Genomic DNA, 25,024 nt, shown 5'->3' with positions numbered 1-25,024 from the left:
CTCAGATTATATCATGTGATAAAGGAGCCTATATTCAAAAAAAGGGAGAGAAATATTTAAAAACAAGTAATTAGTTTAAATAACATTTCTTTAACATATTTTCTGTTAAACAAAAGAAACATAGTCATGAAAGATATAAATATATATGTACTGAAGATATCAAACACAATCTACCATCACATGCTGGATTAAACAAACAAAAGACAATCTTGCCTTGGGAATGATCATAAACAGGGTTATAGATATCTAAACTTTAAATAAATCCTATATGTGACTGAGCATGATCTGAAAAAAAAGAAGTGGTGTTCAACACACTGTGTTCATGGTGAAATGAAACAGTCTGTTAATTTATGGGCGAGGTGGTCTCTTCTGGGATCAATGCCTGCAACTGACAATTGCTGTAATTCTTATCCCTCCAGTCTCATTCCATTTTCTGAGGCATTGCTGGCTCCTGTAGATGTGTAGGAAAGTTGGCGGTATTCCTGTATTTACCTGTCTCGTTAGAAATCTCGTTTTCTGCACAAGGAATGCAATCAAAGCAGCAAGCAGCCTTGCGTTCCTGGGCAGCTTTCCGGAATCCAAGTCTACAGCTCTCACTGCACACCGACTGAGGAATCTAAGAGAAGTGAAAGCTGTTAGCAAATGTTTGCACTTTTGTGAAGAATCTGAGTAAATGGAGTATTTCTGAGTATAATTAAATATTGGTTTGGATAGGCTTAGACTAACAATTAAAATAATATGTTTTGGTATTGCTACTTTTGGCAGCTTTGTGGCTTATGTAACATGCATGTTTAAATATTACACCAATACATGAAGCCATTGTTAAGAATAGGTCGTTAATATAGTATTCTGGAAGGTCAATTTATGACTTCATGTTCAATCTATCTATATACCTATGCGCTGCTAGTCTGAGGTTTTATCTTAATGAAGTTGAGAATGGTGATTGACAATTTCACACGTCTTGGATTCATTATGGAAACAACTCTTTGGGCATTTCTATGCAGAATTCTATAGAAACATTTATAAGAAGAGGAAAATCACAAAATGGAGTCAGTATTTCATTGTTTCCTGTCACAGAAATAATGGAAAGTAGATAGAAGGTAAACAAACACATTTTTGATCTCTGAATCTGCTCTGTGAACATGACATCACCGCCTCCTCTGACTCCTGAAAAGTTTTTTTTCTACCATCATATAGAGCATGGTCACAGTGTCAGCCAAGACAAACCTGTCCTCCTATGAGTGGCTTTTGTTGACTATTTAATCAAAGTAGAAAAGCAAGTATAAAACACACACACAAAACATACACATGCACATGCACTTGCACAAACATACACACACATACACACACACACAGGAACACATCTATCATGCCATTTTAGATGTTTAGAGGCAGACAAAATAGAAAATCTCACCTTACATTTCTCTGACATTTCTTAAGATTTGTAAACAAAAAAATCCGTTTTTTGTATCAGTAACAATAACATAACAGACACTCAATGCGTAAAAAACATGTGTTCAGGGTAATGCCTGGACCACCTAAGACCACTCCATTGTAGAGAGAGAACCCATGACACTATTGACAATGCTCTTCTGTGATTGCATACAGGAACCTGGCATGGCTGACACTGAGAGGATCTGACTAGCAATAGACAGAAAAATAAACCGAGACTCACAGCCAAACATTAGGCAGAGCAAAGGGAGTCTTGTCAAAGAGTGGTGTGAGACAGAACAGTCAGGAGGGGAAAAGGACTCTACAAGAAGACCAGTAGCCACAAATAATCTGGGCCCAGATGGGCTAAAGGAGATTGAAGAAACAACAAAGGACCAGGCATGGACTAAGCCTAAACTTTCTATACTTATATAGGTATAGGAAGCTTAGACTCTATGTGAGTCCTAGACAAATGGGACGGGAGCTGTATCTGATAGGTTCTCAGCACAATGCCTTTCAATCACTTTACTGTGATGTGGCTTTCTCAATAGGACACTGCGTAAGAAGATGTGTAGAGTCCTGCTAAGTGTTGTAACAGATCCCTAGGGTGTGGTTTTCCCTTTTCTGAGGGGCAGAGGAGGGAGATTGGAAGATGTTGGGAGAACAGAGGGGAAGAAAATAAAGAGAGGAAGTAGCAGCTACAATTGAGATATAAAGTGAATAATTAAGCAATATTTTAAAACAAAACCAAAGAAATACGTGATCATCAATAAAATCTGAAAATAAACTTTTCCATTGATCAACCAGAGAATAAGAAAATAGTGTGTGTTGTCTGTATTTATATGAAGCCTATCTGTAGCTGAATATTGGCTGGTACTGAATGAGTCCACAAAGATCATTACATTCTCAAAATTGTTTTCGTTTTTATGAACAGTCAAAGTATAGAGGTAAGCCTCTACATACCTCTGTAAACCTTGTAGGCCATTGAATCATCTGCTCAGATAAAGAGAGCTGTTGTCCAAGGGGAGCACCTGGAGAAAAAGTTCCTACTTTCACATTTAATCCAAGACCCTTTGGGAAATCCAAAAAGTTGAGGATGTCATACTGTGAATCTAAGTTTTTCCTCTCGTCCATTACTATGTGACCTCTCACGTGATTGTTCAGTAGGGTGTTCTTGAGGAAAGGAAGGAACTGAAAGAGATGTAGGAACAGATGTTGAGGTACAACGGGAATACTAAAAATATTTTTAAATAATACAAAGATTCTAAAAGTTTTTAGCCGATTATAATGAATACCTTCTCTAAAACAGGAATTAATGAGGCTTAGTAAATGAAAGATCTTGGATTAAAATACATTAAAATTTGATAATCACATTCCATTCAAGATAAATCAATGAACTAAACACAGCTAAGTCATCAAGACAGCAAGTGATCTGGATTCAGCTGATTCAAAGTCCTTGGAAAACTAGCGACTCTCAGAAACATTTGGAATATGTTTAACCCTTCCACTCTCAACATGAGGGTCCTGAAGTGTAATGTAAACTTTAAAGTGATCCTTCGTAACCCTGCAGTAGTGCTGAGAAGCATTTTTACCCTTAAGTATCTACTGCTCCTGCCTCTGCTCTGAAGAGTACATCCTTGCTTATTGGCCAGAGATTCTAAAAGCTATGATGCCCAAAATGAATTACTTAGAGAATAAAAAGCTATATTATAAGATATCATATTGCTGATATTACAATACATAAGAAAGGATATTACCTGCCAGGGGGAAAATTCCATTCCTTCTCCTTTAGAATTTGGTTGTATTTCTACTTGTTGAAGGTTCATATCATGGAGACTGTAAGCCACAGCATACACAGCATTATATATATTATAACACTCTTCACTCATGGTTGTGTCAAAAAGGTGTCTGGGCAGTAACTCCAAAGAAGCATTGGGTTGGCAGTTCTCCAAAAGTTGACAATCAACCTCAGAAAATGAGCACTTGAAGAACAAATACCAAAGCTTAGGAAGATAAGTGTCTTCTGGGTACTTGTAGGGATTAACTGTTTGAACAAAATTTGTAAAGTCAACTATCTCTTTATGGTGGTATGAAATCACGAGACTCCCATGAAACGAATCTAACATGAAATAATCATGATTGATATCTACATCCCACCGAGAGTTCAAGATCCACACTTTCCATGTCACTAGCAGTTGCAGAATGTGTCGCATTAAACCTTGTAAAGAAGCAACGTCCCCATAAATAACTATTACATTTGCTGATGATTCCTGAATATTCACCAGATTTTTCCATACTGCACTAGAAAATGAATTCCAGGTGCCAGGGATCATTTTCAAAAAGGCTATGCAGATGTCCTTACTCTCCATAGCTTCTCTCAACCCTGAGAGAAACAGAGTCCCTCTGTGGTCATCTGGGAGGATCACACCAACCCAGGACCAATTAAAATGAAACATCAAAGAAGCTATAGCAAGTGGCAGAGAAGTGTCTTTGGAGGCCATCTGGTAGAGGAATTTAAACTGATCTGGGTCATTTAAGACAGGATCAAATGGCCCAAAAGTGAGCTGTAGGGGGCAAAATGGAAACAAGAGGAAGAGCATTAGCAGCACTGGCATCAAACACAATATCAGTCCTGAATTAAAAAAAAAACTTAAGCAGTTAGGATGAAGATGTTTTTCTCATATTTTAAAAATCAACACAATATAGAAATTTACAAAATAAAATTACTGACATACATCCAGTTTCAGTGACCTGAATGGACTGACCTACTTCTCCTTCCTTTCTATTACATGTACTGGAAATACGGATCTATTAAGTACTGTCAGACTTCCCTTTGATAGATGATTTCTCCAGTTGTCCCTATTTAACATTTTAAGACATACAATAATGTCAAAAAAGGATACATGACTCCTATTTTCCACACCCGACTCCTCACCTGAGGTACTTTGTAAAGTTGTAACAGTTTCCCTATGTGTGCTGACACCGTCATTGATGTTCCTGTGAGTGCAGCAGGTGACATTCTCTTCCTTACACAGTTGTAATTTAGTAGGGGTCTCTTCATCCTTGTAAGCCAAAAAATGGGAGGAATAAGGGTACTCATTTCATAAGGTGTACCATTGTAGAGATCAAAGCCCAGAGTTGTGTTGGGTAGAAGATGAGGGTTTCTGTTGACCTCCTCAATGGCAAACACCAGGGCCAGAACAAACAGGTAGTTCTTCAATTTATACCTGCACACATTTCATAAAAGTATACAGGAGGAAGACAAAAACATAAACCTTAACATTGGTGGAATGGCTATTATAATTCGAGTGCCAATGTTCCTATTATATAATTATTTTAACATTGTCTCATGAATGACCTGAATTGGCATGGACCTTTTAAGTAGATATGATTAATTATTAGCACTAATTAATAATGGACTGAGACACGGCACTCAGCTGGTAGGCAACTCTTGATGTGTCTAATAATAACGTGTTGGGGAAAGAGCACGCACTCTGTAGGATGCCAAAAGATCCCTACACAAAGAACAGTATTTCATTTTAATGTCAGGTGTGCTGCTCATAAAACAGTTTCCTTAAAGTTACATGTATTAAATTGTTCTTCACCTGGATATAAAATGCTTCATAGTAAAACTTCTACGGGAATATAAGGGAAAAGCAAGGAAATTATTTTATATTTTAGAAAGATCAATAGAGAAAGAATTAATTCTACAGTAAGCATACTAGAAAACAATACAAAAATTGATCTTTAAATATAGAATTTTTCTGCTGTGTTCTGAACTTTTAGTCACATTGTTCTTTATTATGGTTTTCTTCGGTTTTTCTTCATTAATTATTTGCATCTCTAATTCTTTGTGCTTCTTTACTCATTTTCATAAACTTTTTTAACTCTGAGTAACTGCTGGTGTGACATATCTGACATGCACACTGGCTCAAACAACATTATAATGTTTCCTTCCCTCCTCTATGTCCCTTCTCCTCTAAGCTACTGAGGCTTTCATTTTGCATGCTCTGAGCTTGGGTTTCTTTGGACCTTAACGGATTTGTCTAGAAACTTCACATGATACAAAACAAGAGATGCTGTATATGTCATGATTGAAAGCTAATAAGTAAGGATGCAATTGTACTGAGCAGAGTGAAATCATGAAAAACAAAACAAAATGTAGGAGCAGTCTGACAGGTTACAAAGACTAAAATAGGAATGCAGAGACTAGCAATACAAATATCTTAAGTAAAAATCTATTATAAAGAAATCTCAAATCAAAAACACCAGTCTGCAAAATTAATCGGCCGAGAAGTCTGTACACCTTTTTGAACTTGTGTACACTTAGAATAACCATCTGAGTCACGTTAAGGAAGTCAAATGCTGTGTGTGTGTGTGTCTGTGTGTGTGTGTGTGTGTGTCTACTTCATATTCATTCTCTAGCATATATATCAGAAAAGGACAAGATTGGATCCTGCAGAACTTGATGGTAAGACTCCATTACTCTGGATACTACTGACTTGAATTATAAAACATGGAGAACTCAAGCCATTACTCATCTGGATGCCTTATATTTCTTGTCTACATCTCATAGTTCTGAAAGGAGGTGGTTGGCATAGTGAGGGAACGTGGGAAGAAAGGGTTTATTTGGTGTCTTTATTATGGTTAAAATTGTGTCAGAAAATACCGTGAAAAAAAGAAAATGATAAGGAAAATGTTTATTAGGCTTATGCTTCCACACCATAGTCCACCTCTGAAAGAAGTAAGTACAGGAACTCAAACATGGGCAAAACATGGAGGTGAGAGGTAATGTATTTTAACTCCATAAGCAACATAACACAAATTTACTTGTATAAACTCAGAATAATGTTTCAGATTAAGAGATTGTTAATCTCTCATAGTAAAAATACTGTTTTCATTTCATGAACTACTTAGATATTATTTTTGGCTATAGAAAGTACTTATAGAATTCTGAACCATTACAATGAATAATTGTACTTACTGTATAAGAACGTCATGGAAATACTGTGTTACCGAAAAAACATAAACGTTTTTGTTTGTATAGTAAGTATGAAGAGGGAAAAATGCACCAACTGTCACATCTCCTTCACGGGAAAATCCATCCTGGATTGTTACATAGCAGTCATTGTCAGTAAAGGCACCAACAAAATTCGGAACATACAGCAGCCCAAAGGTCAAAATCTGGAACATACTATCAACACAAGTATATGCCCAGCCATGAGAATGGTTTGTTAGAGTTATTTTTATAAAACTGAATTTGTTTTGGTAGATACAGATCTAACAATGCCCACCAGGAATAAACTCAGCCCCAGTGCTTGTGAACATGTGTGCTTCAACTTTCTTAATGAGTGCAGCAGTTACAATAATCACCCAAAGTTCTTCCTGGCACTTCCTCAACTTTCATGGAGAGTTCTGAAACTCTTTCTTCCCTTAGGCTCTGCATCTGAGGCCCTGTGTTCCTCTTAAAAACAAGTTGGAAAATGTGTTTTGAATCCTCTTCTCTGGACACAGGCACCATTATTTCAGCAAAGAAGATGGACAGCAAGAGCTCAGGGATCAACATTCGGCTTGGGCAATTATGGCCAAGTTTGAAGTAAGAAACTCTTCACAACTTTGGCTGATGAAAACATTCTACTTCAGAGGTGGCCACTGTAGGTGAATTGAAAAAGGGATGAAAGTCCCCATACTGTGCACACAAAGGAAAAATAAGGTGGACTATTCTTTTCCAAACCACATCAACTGATGGAATCAACTCTTCCTACTCAATCTGAGTGTTTCTGAATTTTTATATGATACATAAATCTGTATCTGCAATACATTATGATGTCTTCACCCAACAGAATCATCTTATTTCCCACTTTGAAAGTCCCAATGCAGAAATCTTTCTACTAATAAAAACATAATTTTAAATACATGAAAAACCCACGTAACATGTCTTCTCCAAAATTTCAAATCCCCTGGGAGTGAACCCCTAGTAAATGACATGCAAGACATTAAAAACAAAGAGGTCGAAAGAATGACTATAAATATCGTCAAAGTACTTAAAGAACACTAATACAAAGAAAATTCAATACGGAAATCCCTCCAGGACATGAAAATAGAGTCTGAACTTTTAAAGAAAACCCAAACTGTAACAATGGTGAAAAGGAAAACGCAATAAAAGCAAATATAACCCTTAGCCTAAGGACACACTAACAGCATTGAGAATTGAGGATAAAAGACTAAGTTGGAAATTTTAGTCTCTCACAAGAAAAGAAATTCTCCATGCACTATCTTAGTTAGAACATTAGAGACTCAAAGATTTTAAAAGATATTGAAAGTTGCCTTGAGAAATGTGAAGTAACTTAAACGACCAAGCCAATTACTGTAACAGATCACTGTTTGACAGAAATTTTAAGCTCTCAAGGAAAGACAAAGATGTACTCTAACCTCTGAATCATCATAACTTATTTTAGACTGTAATAGAAAATGTATGTATTAAAACTGAAGGCAGAACAAGCCTACACGGAAAACACATATTAAAAGAGTTTATGTGTGCAAAAACAGTTCTACAGAGAAATATAGAATGACTTCAATCTGAAGAGGAGAATAAACACACCTAAGATGCCACAAGGTACTAATAAACATTGCAAGTACAATGTTTGTTTATCAAGATAGATTCATGAAAACAAGAAAATAACAAGAATCAATACAAGTCTTTCAATAATCACTACATTACTTGTCTCAATTTCTCAATGGGAACACACAGAGTACCAGATTGAATAAGAAAGATGATGCATGTGTTTCCTAACTCTAACAAGCTCCCATCAGCATCAAATATAAACACTTACTTGTGGGATGAGCTTCAAGTGGATTCTAAGAATATAGAAACAGAAAATTACCATGTATATAGGTATTCTGATGGCTAACAAAATATACTTCCAGCCAAAAGCTGTCAGTAGATTGAAGGGGAGACTCTTCCTAATTACCAAGAAAATTCCACCAACAAGAAATTACAAACCTAATAGCACACGGACCAAACAGAACTGCATGCAGCTTCATAAAAGAAACAAAATTAGATATGAAATAACATATTTACCTCCAACATAGTGATAATCAATAGTCCACTTCTGCCTATAAAAAGGTTATCTGGAAATAAACTAACCTGAGGAACCCTGGAGTTAAAAAACATCCTAAGTCAAAAGTACCTAACAGATACAAGAAATACATTTAGACATTGGAGAAAAACAAAAGATGGAAAGACTACATACCAAACATTCTAAAGAAAGCCAGTATTAAAACTCATGAATCATAACACCACAAAACCACATAATCCCATTAAAATGGGGTACAGAGCTAAAAAGGCAATCCTCAACAACAGGAATATCAAATAGTGGAGAAACAGTAAAGGAATTGATCAATGTCCTTAGCATCAAAGAAATGCAAATCCAAGCAACTCTGAGAGTCTATCTTACTCCTGTCAGAATGGCTAAGATTAAGACTCAAGTGACAGCATATGCTGGTGAGGATGTGGAGAAAGGGGAACACTCCTCCACTGCAGGTGGGAATACAACCTGGAAATCAATCTGGCATCTTCTCAGAACACTGGGAATAGATCTACCCCAATACATAGCTGTACCACTCATTGGTGTATATGAAGAAGACACTCTACCATACAGCAAGGAGATTGGTTGAACTATGTTCATACCTATTTTATCCATAATAGCCAGCATTTAGAAACAATCAAGACGTCCCTCAACCAAAGGAAGGATGAAGAAATTATGGTAAACTTACACATAACTCTTCCATGATGAAGAAGGAATCTTGAAATTTGCAGGCAAATGCATTGAACTAGAAAAGATCATCCTGAGTGTTGTAAACCCTGAACCAGTAAGACAAACATTGTACATACCTACATATAAGCAGAATATATATATATATATATATATATATATATATATATATATATATATAGTGATATATATCACAAAATATCCATGATACAATCCAAAGATCTAACGAAACTAACAAGGAGGCCCCTTGGGATGTTGCTTAATTCACATTTAGAAGGGCAAATACAGTAGATACAGTAAGAGGTTGAAGAGAGTTAAGAGGATGGGATTCTAACATAGATGTTCTCTGATAGATTCCACGCAGCAGTGCAGTAGTGCAGATGCTAAGACTCACAGCAGAGCAATGGGCATTATATGAAAGTGTGGAAGGAACCAAAAATGGACTGAATCTTCATATGGAGATGAACAAAGACATAAATTCTGCATTCAGAGGGGCCTTCAGAGACTGATGCACCAATAAAAGGAATGCATGGTGAGAACTTTGAACCCTCTTCACATGTAGCCAATGGGCAGCTCTGTCTCCATGAGGCTTCCCTAGTAACAGGTACAGAGGCTATTTCTTAGATGGACCCTGGTATCCAATATTTGATCACTTTCCCTGGGAGGGCAGCCTTGCCAGGCCATAAAGGACGAGGATACAGGTTGTACTAACGAGACCTGATAGGCTAGAATCAGATGGTAGGGGAACAAAGACTTTGAGGAGCCTCCACTTGCCACCTGCTTGATGACCACAAGATCCAGTACCCACAGTAGTAGGAGGCCATCCATACCTTGATGACCATCAAAACTTTGTCAAATTGAATGTGAGTATGAGAGTTTGGGCCTGTTTTAATGATACAGGAGCAGGAAAGGCAGTCCTGCTCTGAGAACACAGGAGTGGGAGAGCAGTCCCTGCCATGATGACACCAGATTGAAAGAGTGGGCCCTGCACTGAGGACTAGGGAACAGGAGAGCCAGCCCTGCCATGGCAACACCAAGCCCTGCCCTGATGACATGGGAGCAGGCGAGCTGGCCCTGCCCTGTGGATGCAGGCGCAGGAGTGCAGGACAGGCCCTGAGGACAAGGGATTGGACTCTGCTCCAGGCTTCTAAGTCATCCTCACCAGAACATTTACTCCATTTATGACCTGCTGGAACACAGAAAGGGGCCGGACTCGCAGATTCAAAGATTAAGAATTTCCTTGACAAGACAACAACAGAATATCCCACAGCAGTCTCAGTGAGGATGCTGTAATGATAGTGTAGCACCCAAATCAGACCCATGATTCATAGCAATCAACATTGGAAAGTAAAAATATGTGGACAAAAGGCTATACTGCATGATGCACTACAGCTTCTGTGTCAAGATGTTTGTTGGTTTGTTTGCTTGCTTGCTTGCTTTATTTTACTAGAGAGAAGTTGCCAGGGCAGAGGGCTGGAGTGAGGGGATGGGGATAGGTGAGGGATTTTGGAACATGACATGTACATCGTACACATTCACTAAAATCATGGAAAATAAAAGTAAGTAAATATCACTTATTACAATGATGAAAAAACCTCAATATAATTCTTCAATAGTATTTTAGTGACTCAGTCTTCTATAACATCTTTTGTTCGCACAGTTGGCTCTTACTTCAATGCATTGTGCTCATAACAACTCATGAACTACCTGAATAAACACATCCCATTTCTCAGGTCTGTATACCTAAAAAACTATTAGTTACAAATCAGGCATCCACTGTAGAACTACAAAATGAGAGACTTCATTGTTTTGGGCATGTAACAAAAAGATGAAATTTGAAAATAGGAGATCCTACATTCTTTCAGAATCATGAAATTTCTTCTCAAAATCATTGAAAACCAAGAGCCTTTACAACTGATGTGTGAGAAACCATCTGCTGCCATAAATTTCAATTTAAACAGTAGAACATAACAGAATCTCCTGCTGTTCAAAAATAAACAAGTAAGTTACATGAAATTTAATGGGTTTTAATCAATGAAGGATCACATAAATACAACATGTCTAAACATGATGCTACATTTTAAGTACCAGCACTTTGTGGGCAAGGAAAGGCAGATATCCATGAATTTATTCTACATTGTCATAAATAAGATGCTGAAGGTGAACAACATATACATAGTGAAATTCTATTACAGAGGAAAGGATAACATGGATTTTAAAAATGAAAATAATAATGATTCCAGTGTAAAGGGATTTTAGTACAATTGAATGAGGACTTATGAAACCTCATACTCTTATCCAATTATACCTAAATAACATAAATATAATGGTGTGGCACTGGTTTCAACCATTGTCTTTAATTTATCAACATAGATTAATATTGATTTTAACTAGAGTTTAAATGGCTATTTCTTCTTGAATGGATTTTATGCCTGATGTCAACACAGGAGTTCTTCTCTGGCCTTAACAAAATAATGTAGCACTTGGGGGCAAAAATCAAGCCAAGGAGTGCTGAACTGGAAGCCAAGATAGAGAAAACTTCCATAGCCACCATGACCTTCCCCTTCGTGCTGTGGTAGACAGGGAGGAAGGTGACCCAGACACAGAAGAATACCTGCATACTGAATGACAGAAACTTGGCTTCATTGAATGTATCAGGCAGATTCCTGGACAAGAAAGCCATGGTGTAGCTTCCAAGTGCCAAGAAGCACAGGTACCCCAGGACAGAGTGGAAGGCGACTGCTGAACCCTTGTTGCACAGAAGGATGATGTGGCCATGTTCAGCATGGGCATCTTGATCAGTGAAGGGTGGAGAGGTAAGCAGCCAGATCCCACAGAGAACAAGTTCAATCAGAGTGCACACAGGAATGATCAAGTTAGGGGCCCTTGATACCATTAGCCACCTCACCATTCTAGCTGGAACAGTGACCCTGAAGGCAATCACCACTGTAATAGCTTTGGCCAACACTGTGGAGAGAGCTACAGTGAACAAAACTCCAAATGCTGTCTCCTGCAAAATGCATGAGGCTGTGTTGGGCTTTCCAATGAAGAGCAAGGAACTGAGGAAACAGACGATGAGTGTCAATAACAGGGTGTAGCTGAGAGCCTGATTATTGGCCTTGACAATGGGTGTGTCTCTGTGCTTTACAAAGACTGCAAGAACCACAGCTGTGAGAACAGAGAAACACAGCGCTGTGATTGTGAGAGTCATACCTAAGGGGTCATCAAAGGCTAAAAAGCTCACAGATTTCTGAAGGCAGTGGTTCTTCAGCAAGTTTGCATAGTGACTTTCTGGACACTTGACACACTGATCCATATCTGTTCAGAAATGAAGGTGACTTTGAATCAGTCCTCAGGATTTGTCCTTCGCTATAAGTTGTTACACAGCCTTAGCTTATTGAATAGTATTTGACTCGCCTTTATTTATTGTTTCAGAAAATTTTAAGTAGTCTGTGATGAAGTTCAAATCTATGCAGCCATCATTGTCTACATTAACAAAAATGGAAGCAACCCAGTGTTTTTTTCCTTATCTTTGGATCCTTCCCCTGAATTTGCATCTATTTTATAAATCATAATGTTAGAGAATAATATTGTAGAAACATGATTTCTTTCAAAAATTACCTTACTAAAATCATGAATTTCTGTACATATATAGTTATTTGTGTATGTATTACAATATACACAATAATATTTGAAACTCATTTCTTATATGGTGTTCTGTACATAGGGTCTCATATTTACTTATTTTCATATAATTCTTTGTGTACACTACTATGAATGATTTTGAAATAAAAAATGCCATTACATCCTTGAATGTTAAGTCATTCACTAGTAGTTTGTTGATACATATAGATATAGCATGTTTTAACATATAGGGAGAGAATTCTTGAAATATTTCTAGGTATTAAAAAAGAACACCCAAATATTCTACCCTTAACATTTGCTTCTTGGATCTGTTTTCCTGTTATTTTCTAATGACATATAGATAAGGAGTCGATATGGATCAGAAAGGATGTGGGGAGGATTAAGGAGACAGAGGGAGGGGAATTCAGATTATATAGTGTGATAAAAGTGTGTGTTCACAAAAGGGAGAGACAAAGTCTTTAGTCATCAGAAAAATGCAAATCAAAATGACTCTGAGATTCCATCTTACACCCATCAGCATGGCTAAGATCACAAATTCAAGTAACACCACATGCTGGTGAAGATGTGGAGAAAGAGGAACACTCCTTCATTGCCAGTGGGATGCAAACTAGTACAACCACTTTGGAAATCTATCTGATGATATATCAGAAAACAGAAAATAGGATATCCTCAAGACCCAGCTATTCCACTCCTCGGAATATACCCAGAAGATGCTCCAGATCACAACAAGGACATATGCTCAACTATGTTCATAGCAGCCTTATTCATAAGAGCTAGAACATGGAAGCAGCCTAAGTGTCCCTCAGTAGAAGAATGGATAAAGAAATGGTGGTACTTTTAAACTATGGAAAACTACTCAGCTATTAAAAACAAGGAATTCCCGAAATTTGTGGACAAATGGATTGAACTAGGAATGATCATGAGTGAGTCAACCCAGAAGCAGAACGAGTCAAATGATATATAACCACTTCTAACTGGACACTATCCCAAGGGGAATGTCTTATCAAAGTCTTCAATTACAAGGAAAATGGGATAGAGGTGAGGACATCCTATTGGGACTGTAACTGAGAAAAATATAGGAGATAGGGAAATAGATGGAACCAGAGGGTCCTAGAAACCTACAAGAAGAACACTACGATGGGTGGATCTGGGTCCAAGGGTTCTACACAATCTATGGCACCAAGCAAGGACAATACCTGCAGTCATCATCAAACCCCTACCCAGATCTAGCCAATGGACAGGACATTCTCCACAGTTAAGTAAAGACTAGGAACTGGCATTCACATGATCTCTGGTGCCCCATATTTGCCCATATCCCCTGATGGGGAGGCCTAATGGCACTCAGGAGAAGGATAGCACACTACCAAGAAGCGACTTGATACCCTTGCATCATATTCAGTGGGATGAGGTCCCCCTCAGTCACAGTCATAGGAAAGGGGAATGGGGTGAAAGCGAGAGGGAGAGAGGGATGGGAGGATGCATGAACCGGATAGCAAATGAGATGTAATATGAATAATTTTACTCTTCAATAAAAATTTAAAAATTAATAAAAAAACAAGGAATTCCCAAAAATTTTGGACAAATGGATTGAACTAGAAATGATCATAATGAGTGAGTTAACCCACAAACTGAAAGATTCAAATGGTATATACTCACTTATAACTAGGCACTAGCCAAAGGGACATGTCCCATGAAAGTCTGAACCTACCAAGATAGTAGGATAGATTTGAGGACATACTTTTGTGACTCTAGGTGAGAGAAGTATGGGAGAATGGGGAAATAGAAGGATCCAAGGGCCCTAGAAATCTGCAGTTAGAATATTATGATGGGCAGATCTGGACCCTGGGGTTCTGCACAGACTATGACACCAACCAAGGACAATACATGCAGTAAACACTGAACCACTACCCATATCTAGACATAGAACAGGTCATTCTCTAAGATGAGTGAAGAGTTGGGACTGACTTTCACAAGAACTCTGGGGCCTCATATTTGACCAGGTCCCCTTGATGGGGAGGACTGATGGCACTCAGGAGAAGGATAGCAGGATACCAAGAAGAGACTTTATACCCTATGAGCATATACAGAGAGAGGAGGTCCCCCTCAGTCACAGTCATAGGGAAGGGGAATAGGGAGGGATAGCAATTAAGATCTAATATGAATGAATTAATAAATAAATAAATTTTAGAAAAACAAAAACAAAAAAGGGAGAGAAAGATTTTAAAAGAACAAATTATATTAATTAATATATTTTCTGTTAAACAAAAGAAACTTAATCAGGAAAGATATAAAATACATGTACTGAAAATATCAAACAAACTCTCCAGTCAAATGCTGTATTAAAACAAAGGAAGGAAGAAAAAAAGAAAATCTTTTATCGGGAGTAATCATGAACAAGATGTGAGAATTCCAAACTTTAAGTGAATCCTACATGTGACTGAGCATGATTTGACAATACAAAAAACATGGCGCTCAACATACTGTGCTCATGGTGAAATGAAACAGTCTGTTCATTCATGGATAAGGTGGTCTCTTGAGGGATCAATGGCTGCAATGCAACAACACTGTAAATCCTGCTTCTCTCCAGTCTCATTCCATTTTCTTAGGTATCGCTGACTCCTGCAGATGAATTAAAAAGTTGTCAGTACTCCTGTAATTACCTGTCTCATTGGAAATCTCGTTGTCTGCACAAGGAATGCAATCAAAGCAGCAGGCAGCCTTGCCTTCCTGGGCAGCTTTCCGGAATCCAAGTCTACAGCTCTCACTGCACACCGACTGAGGAATCTAAGAGACATGAAAGCTGTTAGCAAATGTTTGAGCTTTTTTGAAAAATCTGAGTAAATGGAGTATTTCTGAGTATAACTGAATATTGGTTTGGATAGGCTTACACTTACAACTGAAATAATATGTTTTGGTATTGTTAATTTTGGCAGCTTTGGGGCATACATAACACATGTGTTTAAATATTATTCCAATACATGAAGCCACTGTTAAGAATAGGTGGCTAAAAATGTGTTCTCGAAGGTCACGGTATGACTTCAGATTCAATCTATCTCTACACTCTACTGGCCATCAGGCAGAGCTTTTATTTTAATGTAGTTGAGAATGTTGATTGACAACTTCACATGTCTTGGATTCATCATGGAAACAATTCTTGGGGCATTTCTATGCAGAATTTTATAGAAATATTTGTAAGAAATGGGAAAAAACATCACAAAATGGGGTCAGTATTTCATTGTTTACTGTCATGGAAATTTGGAAAGGACATAGAAAGTACACAATCATATTCTTTGATCTCTGATTCTGGTCTGTGAGCATGATGTCATCACCTCCTCTGGCTCCTGAAACATTTTTTCAGCCATGATATACAGCATGGTCACAGTGCCAGGCAAGACAAACCTGTCCTCCTCTGAGTGGATTCTGAGTGGATTTTTTTGACTATTTACTCAAACTAGAAAAGCAAGTATAAAACACACACACACACACACACACACACACACACACACACACACACACACACACCTGTCATTCTATCCTACCTTTTTCAGAGGCTGACAAACTAAAAATGTCACCTTATATTTCTTAGGCTAGGTGATAAACTAAACATATCATTGTTTTGCATCAGTGAGGAAACCCTAACAGACAGTCTATTCATAAGAAATAGGTTCAAGGTAATTTCTCGAACAACCTAAGGCCCACTCCATGGGAAAGAGCAAATCCATAACACTATTGATGATGCTCTACTGTGATTGCATACAGAAACCTAGCATGGCTGCCTCGGAGAGGATCTGCCTAGCAATAGATTGAAACATAATCCTTAACTCACAACCAAACATTGGGCACAGCAATGGGACCCTTGTCAGCAAGTGAAGTAAGATAGAGCAGACAGAAGATGAAAAGAACTCTACTAGAAAACAAACAGCCGCAAATAATCAGGGCCCTAAGTGACTTGAAAGACAAGCACCACCAAAGGACCAGGCATGGAATAGACCTAGGCTTTCTATATGCATATAACCAATTGGAAGCTTAGACTCCATGCTGGTCTCCCACAGAAGGGATGGGGCTGTCTCTGATATGGTCTCAGTTGCATGCCTTTCAATCACTTCTCTCTGGTGTGGCTTCCTTGCCTGGACACTGTGTAAGAGGATGTACACAGTCCTGAGAAGACTTGAAGGGCTGTACTAGACCTTTAGAGTGTGGTTTTCCCTTTTCTGAGGGGCATGGGAGGAAGGATAGGAAGATGATGGAAGGACAGAGGGGAAGGACATAACGGAGGAGCTATAAAGTGAATAACTAAATAAATTTTGAATACAAAACAAAAGAAATATGTGAGCATCAATATAATGTAGGAAGAAACTTTTCCATGGATCAGCCAGAGAATGAGAAAATAGTCTATGTTGACTGTTTTTGTTTGTTTGTTTGTTTGTTTGTTTGTTTTTTGTGAAGATCCTTATGAGTAGCTGAATATTGGCTGGTACTGAATGAGTGTCCAAGGATCTTTACATCCTGAAAATTGTTTTTGTTTTATGAACAGTCAAAGCACAGAGATAAGTCACTACTTACATCTGTAAATGAGGTAGGCCATTGAATCATCTGCTCAGATAAAGAAAGCTGTTGTCCAAGGGGAGCATATGGAGAAAAGGTTCCTATTTTCACATTTAATCCTAGACCCTTAGGGAAATTCCAAAAGTTGAGAATTTCATACTCTGGATCTAAGTTTTTTCTCTGATTCATTACAATGCGACTTCCCACATGATTTTTAAGTAGGCTGTTCTTGAGGAAAGGAAGGAACTGAAAGAGATGTACGAACAGATGTTGAAGGACAACTGAAATACTAAAAACATTTTTTAAGTAAAACAAACATCTCAGTGGTTTTAGCCCATCCTAATGAAAGCCTTCTCTGAAAGAGGCATCACTGTGGCTGAGTAAATGAAAGATTATTGGATTAAAATTCATTAAAATTTGAAAATCATATTCTGTTCAAGTGAAATCACTGAACTAAATTCAACTAAGTATGCAAGAAACCAAGTTACATGGATTCCGCTGATTCAAAGTTCTTTGCAAACCTAGCCACTCCTAGAAACTTTTGAACTATATTTAGGCCTTCCATTCTTAACATGAATGCCCTGAAGTGTAACGCTAACTTTAAAGTGATCCCTCATAACCTTGCAGTAGTGCTCAGAAGCATTTTTGCCCTTAAGTATCTACTGCCCCTACCTCTACTCTGAAAAATACATCCTTGTTTATTGCCAAGAGATTCTGGGGACCTCAAGATGGTGGTGAGCAGTGTGGACTGTGTTTAGAAGCTCTAGTAAATGGTTCAGGGAATTGCACAGAATTCTTCTCCAGGAGAAGAAAGAGTCAAATGGTATTTATTCGCTTATATCTGGACACGAGCCTAAGGGGCATGTCCCACGATAGTCTTCACTTACCAGGAAAGTGGAACAGAGGGGAGGACATCCTTTTGAGATGGTGAGAGAAGCATGGTAGAATGGGGAAATAGAAGGATCCAGAGGGACCTCGAAACCAACTAGAACATTATGATATGCAGATCTGGGCCCAGGGGTCCTGATCAAACTATGACACCACCCAAAGACAATACATGCAGTAAACTCTGAGGCCCTACTCAGATCTAGACAATGGACAGGATATTTCCCACAGTTGAGTGGAGAGTGGAGACTGACTTTCATACAAATTCTGGTGCCCCATATTTGACCATGTCTCCCGAATGAGGAGTCCTGGTAGCACTAAGAGGAAAGATAGCCGACTATCAAGAAAAGACTTGATACTCTATGAGCATATACAGGGTGAGGAGGTCTCCATCAGTCACAATCATAGGGGAGCAGAATAGGGGGAAAGTGGTAGGGAGAGAGAAATGGGAAAATACAAGGGATGGGATAACAACTGAGATGTAATATGAATAATTTGAATATATATATAATATATATATATAGTTATATTTTATAAAGAGATTCAAAACCTATGATGCTAAATTTGAATGCCTTAGGAAATAATAAGATATCACATTGCTAATATTACAATACATAAGAAAGGATATAACCTGCCAGGGGGAAAATTCTATTCCTTCTCCTTTAACATTTGGCTTTATCTGTATTTGTTGAAGAATCATTTCATGGAGACTGTATGCCACAGCATAAACAGCATTATATATATTGTAACCTTCTTCACTCATAGATGAGTCAAATAGGTGTCTGGGCAGTAACTCCAAAGAAGCATTGGGTTGGCAGTTCTCCAAAAGTTGACAATCAACCTCAAAAAATGAGCACTTGAAGAACAAATGCCAAAGCTTAGGAAGATAAATGTCTTCTGGGTACTTGTAGGGATTAACTGTTTGAACAAAATTAGTAAAGTCAACCATCTCCTTATGGTGGTGTGAAAACACAAGGCTTCCATGAAACGAATCTAACATGAAATAATCATGATTGATATCAATATCCCACCGAGAGTTCAAGATCCAGATTTTCCATGTCACTAACTGTTGCAGAATGTGTCGCATTAGACCTTGTAAAGAAGCAATGTCCCCATAAATAACTATTACATTTGCTGATGATTCCTGAATATTCACCAGATTTTTCCATAATGCACTGGAAAATGAATTCCAGGTGCCAAGAATCATTTTCACAAAGGCTATGCAGATTTTCTTACTCTCCATAGCTTCTCTCAACCCTGTGAGAAACTGAGTCCCTCTGTGGTCATCTGGGAGGATCACACCAACCCAGGACCAGTTAAAATGATGCATCAAAGAAACTATGGCAAGTGGCAGAGAAGTGTCTTTGGGGGCCATCTGGTAGAGGAATTTAAACTGATCTGGGTCATTTAAGACAGGATCAAATGGCCCAAAAGTGAGCTGTAGGGGACAAATGGAAACCGGAGGAAAAGCATTGGCAGCACTGGAATCAAACACAATATCAGTTCTGAATATCTTACACCTATCAGAATGGCTAAGATCAAAAATTCAAGTGACACCACATGCTGGCGAGGATGTGGAGAGAGAGGAACACTCCTTCATTGCTGGTGGGAATGCAAACTAGTACAGCCACTTTGGAAATCTATCTGGTGCTATCTCAGAAAACTGCAAATAAGGCTTCCTCAAGACCCAGCTATTCCGCTCCTTGGAATATACCCAAAAGATGCTCCAGCACACAACAAGAAAATTTGCTCAGCCATGTTCATAGCAGCCTTATTCATAATAGCCAGAACATGGAAACACCCCAAGTGACCCTCAGTAGAAGAATGGATAAAGAAACTGTGGTACATATACACTATGGAATACTACTCAGCTATTAAAAACAAGGAATTCCCGAAATTTGTGGACAAATGGATTGAAGTAGAAATGATCATAATGAGTTAACCCAGAAGCAGAAAGACTCAAATGGTGTATACTCACTTATATCTGCATACTAGCCCAAGGGGCATGTCCCATGAAAGCCTTCACTTACTAGGAAACTGGGACAGAGGGGAGGACATCCTATTGGGACTCTAGATGAGAAAATCATGGAAGAATAGCAAAATAGAAGGATCCAGAGGGTCCTATAAACCTACAAGTAGAACATTGTGATAGGCAGATTTGAGCCCAGGGGTCCCGCTCAAACTAAGGCACTAGCCAAGGACAATACAGGTGGTAAACTTTAAAAACCTATCCAGATCTAGCCAATGGGCAGAACATTCTCCACAGTTGAGTGGAGAGTGGGGTATGACTTTCACATGAACTCTGGTGCTTCATATTTTACCATGTCCTTTGGATGGGGAGACCTGGTAGCACTCAGACGAAGGATAGCAGGTTACCAAGAAGAGACTTGATACCCTATGAACATATACAGGGGGAGGTAATCCCCCTCAGGAACAGTCATAGGGGAGGGGAGTAAGGGGAAAATGGGAGGGAGGGAAGAATGGGAGGATACAAGGGATGGGATAACAATTGAGATGTACCAAGAATAAATTAATTAAAAAATGAAGATATTTTTCTCACATTTTAAAACTCAACACAATATAGAATTTTCCAAAATAAAATTACTGACATACTTTCAGTGACCTAGATGGTCTCATTTACTTCTCCGTCCTTTGTATTTCAAGTACTGGAAGTAAGAATCTATCAAGTACTGTCAGACTTTCCTTTGATAGATGATGTCTCCAGGTGTCCCTATTTAACATTTTAAGACATCCAATAATGTCAAAAAAGGATACTTGACTCCTATTTTCCAACCCAAGTCCTCACCTGAGGGACTTTGTAAAGTTGTAACAGTTTCCCTATTTGTGCTGAAACTGTCATTGATGTTCCTGTGAGTGCAGCAGGTGACATTCTCTTTTTTACACAGTTGTAATTAAATAGGGGTTGCATCATCCCTGTAAGCCAAAAATTGGGAGGAAGAAGGATACTCATTTCATAAGGTGCCGAGTTGTAGAGATCAAAGCCCAGAGTTGTGTTGGGTAAAAGATGAGGGTTTCTGTTGACCTCCTCAATGGCAAACACCAGGGCCAGAACAAACAGGTAGTTCTTCAATTTATACCTGCACAGATTTCATAAAAGTATACAGGAGAAAGACAAAAACATAAACCTTAACATTGGTGAAATGGCTATTATAATTCAAGTGCCAATGTTCCTATAATATAATTATTTTAACATCATCTCATGAATGACTTGAATAAGCATGGACCTTTTAAGTAGACATGATTAATTCTTATCACTAATTAATTATGGTCTGAGCCACTGCACTCAGCTGGTAGGCAACTCTTGATCTGTCTAATAACAACGTGTTGGGGAAAGAACATGCACTCTGTAGGATGCCAAAAGACCCCTACACAAAGAATATATTTCATTTTAGTGTCAGATGTGCTGTTCCCAAAAGTTTCCTTAAAGTTACATGTATTAAATTGTACTTCAACTGGATATAAAATGCATAATAATAAAACTTTTACAGGATTTTACTGAAAAGTAATGAAATTATTTTATATTTTAGAAAGATCTATAGAAAAAGAAATTAATTCTACATTAAACGTACTAGAAAAGAATACAAAAAATTATCTTTAAATATAGAATTTTCCTGCTGTGTTTTGAACTTTTAGTCACATTGCTTTTTTTTTATGGTTTGCTTTGGGTTTTTTTCTTCATTAATTATTTGCATCTCTAATTCTTTGTGCTTTCTTACTCGTTTTCAAAAACTCTTTTCCCTTTGAGTAACTGCTGGTGTGACATATCTGACATGCACACTGGCTCAAACAACATTATAATGTTTCCTTCCCTCTTCTATGTCCCTTCTCCTGGAAGCTACTGGGGCTTTCAATATGCATGCTCTGAGCTTGGGTTTCTTTGGACCTTAACGGATTTGTCTAGAATCTTCACATATACAAAACAAGAGATGCTGCATATGTCATAATTGAAAGCTAATAAGTAAGGATGCAATTGTACTGAGCAGAGTGAAATCATGAAAAAACGCAAAATGTAGGAGCAGTCTGACAGGCTACAAAGGCTAAAATAGGAATGTAGAGAGTAGCGATACAAAATCTTAAGTAAAAATCTATTATAAAGATGTCTCAAATCAAAAGCACTGGGCTGCAAAATTAATCAGATGAGAATTCTGTACATCTTTGTGAACTTGTGTACAATTAGAATAACCATCTGAGTCACGTTAAGAAAGCCAAATGCTCTGTGTGTGTGTGTGTGTGTGTGTGTGTGTGTGTGTGTGTGTGTGTGTCCACTTCATATTCATTCTCTTGCATATATCAGGAAGGGACAAGGTTGTATCCTGCAGAACTTGATGGTAAGATTCCAATACTCTGGATACTACAAACTTGAATTATAAAACATGGAGAACTCAAGCCTTTACTCATCTGGATGCCTTATATTTCCTGTCTACATCTCATAGTTCTGAAAGGAGGTGGTTGGCATAGGGAGGGAACTTGAAAAGAAAGGGTTTATTTGGTGTCTTTATTATGGGTAAAATTGTGTCATGAAATACCGTGAAAAAAGAAAAAAGTGATAAGGAAAATGTTTATTAGGCTTATACTTCCACATCATAGTCCAACGCTGAAAGAAGTAAGTACAGGAACTCAAACAGGGCCAAAATATGAAGGTGAGAGGTAATGTATTTCAAGCCCATAAAAAAAATTAACACAAATTTGCTTCTATAAACTCAGAATAATATTTCAGATTAAGAGATAGTTAATCTCTCCTAGAAAAAATACTGTTTTAATTTCATGAACTACTTAGATATTATTTTTGATTATAGAAAATACTTATAGAACACAATCCTTTCATTCATCAAAGACAAGAAAGACAGTCGTCGCTCATAAGAAACTGAATGTGTGGTCTTTTCACATATGGGCTTGTTGCTTGATATAGAGAAAATACAGATGTACATCGGTGCCTGAGCTGCTGAGAATAAAGAGCAATGAAAAGGAGAGAAACTGACACATCAGCTATGATGAACTAAAAGGGGCTCCACCCAGCATCCAAAGTCCCCACTCTGCTAGGTCTATGTGACAAGTTTGTGATCTTATTTGAAATGAAATATGATCCTCAAGAAACAGAATCTGCCTTGAATTACTGCACTGAAGTATAGATTATTGCATCTACATATAAAATGTTGGATTTTTGGACATCTATACAATACTAGTTTCAAATTATTACTTAGTTTAACAGTTAGTTTAAATGTGTTGTCATACTCAAATATCTGATTTTCTTCTACATCTGAACATATTTCTTCCACCACAGTTCCTGAATTGTTCACTTTACACCCCACCAAGTTATAAAAAACCACACAGTAATGTCACTTAGAGAACTATTCACTTTCATAACTATATTTTCCTCCTATCTTTCTAACAAATTTTCATGTGTTAATATATTTTTACATTCTATTGCTTTATCTCAGGAACATTTTAATTGATCCTTAGATATGTGGGATGTCTCTGTTGGACCAGGACACTTTATTTCCTCTATAAAGAGACACATTTAAACATTTATTATTAATTTGTCTAAGAAAATCAGGCTTTTCTGATGTTATTCTTTAACCTTGCATATATCAGAAAAGTTAAAAACTGGTCTAATGTGTCCAATCTCACATAAAAGGCATATGTTATTGTGCACCCATATAAATACGGAAAAACAATGAAATCTGTAAATGTTTATAAAATCTATCTGTCAAAAAACAAGGATTAGCAATGAAATACTGAGATGCAAATAAATAAGATAGAAAAACATATGTGTAAATATGAAAGTGCTCACAAAATTTAATGGTGATAGACCTCTTGTGAAATCAGCTGTATGTAACATAGCTACTATTCTTCACTTTAGCACCATTCTAGACACTTAGAAGATTTTTGATTCAGGGGCATCCTGTCTTCTGACAAGAGCACATTGGACTTGAAGAAAGCCCCAGAAGTACCATTAACTTATCCATACTCTGAAATAATAACACTGAAAATATTCATATTATCTGGCATTACAAGCATCACGAATGAAGATCGTGATCTTCCAATGACATGTGGGGAATGCAAAATGAATAACATCAAAATGATCACATTTCCTTTGAAGAGGACACACTTGATAATATACTTGTATATTTGAGAATGGAAAGAGATGGTGGAAAACAGTTTTAATTGTTATATCATTGACATTAGAAGAATTCTGAACCATTACACTAAATAATTGTACTTACTGTATAAAAACGTCATGGAAATAGTGTGTTGCCGTAAAAACAAAAACGTTTTTGCTTGTGTAGTAAGTATGAAGAGGGAAAAATGCACCAATTGTCACATCTCCTTCACGGGAAAATCCATCCTTGACTGTTACATAGCACTCATTGTCAGTAAAGGCACCAACAAAATTGGGAGCATACAGCAGTGCAAATGTCAAAATCCAGAACATCCTGTCAACACAAGTACATGCCTAGCCATGAGAATGGTGTGTTACAGTTATCTTTATAAAACTGTGTTTGTTTTGGTAGATACAGATCTAAAAATGCCCACCAGGAATATACTCAGCCCAAGTGTTTGTGAACATGTGTGTGCCTCAACTTTGTTAATGAGTGCAGCAGTTACGATAATCACCCCAAGTTCTTTCTGGCACTTCTGCCACTTTCATGGAGATTTCTGAAAACCTTTGTTCCCTTAGGCTCTGCATCTGAGGCCCTGTGTTCTGCTTAAAAACAAGTTGG

The 25,024-nt window shown here is 37.7% G+C and overlaps 1 protein-coding gene across 1 annotated transcript in view; it reads right to left on the bottom strand.

The window, feature by feature from the left end:
• LOC311590867 (uncharacterized protein) overlaps positions 1–24,735 on the bottom strand; it is a gene marked incomplete at both ends in the record, with an annotated part of 30,159 nt that extends 5,424 nt beyond the window's left edge. The window contains 12 exons of the mRNA XM_084770160.1: positions 493–616; positions 2,395–2,622; positions 3,189–3,995; positions 4,367–4,658; positions 6,416–6,625; positions 8,579–8,621; positions 11,598–12,524; positions 15,512–15,635; positions 17,415–17,642; positions 18,913–19,719; positions 21,088–21,379; positions 24,527–24,735. Coding sequence (XP_084626286.1) covers positions 493–616; positions 2,395–2,622; positions 3,189–3,995; positions 4,367–4,658; positions 6,416–6,625; positions 8,579–8,621; positions 11,598–12,524; positions 15,512–15,635; positions 17,415–17,642; positions 18,913–19,719; positions 21,088–21,379; positions 24,527–24,735 — 4,291 coding nt within the window. The remainder of the gene's footprint in view (positions 1–492; positions 617–2,394; positions 2,623–3,188; positions 3,996–4,366; positions 4,659–6,415; positions 6,626–8,578; positions 8,622–11,597; positions 12,525–15,511; positions 15,636–17,414; positions 17,643–18,912; positions 19,720–21,087; positions 21,380–24,526) is intronic.
• Between the last annotated feature and the right edge of the window lie 289 nt (positions 24,736–25,024).

The sequence above is a fragment of the Acomys minous genome (assembly GCF_964271855.1).
Source record: "Acomys minous genome assembly, chromosome: 20".
Classification (NCBI taxonomy): Eukaryota; Metazoa; Chordata; class Mammalia; order Rodentia; family Muridae; genus Acomys; species Acomys minous.
Note: the sequence above shows the minus strand (reverse complement) of the source record. Positions and strands in the feature narration are given on the sequence as shown.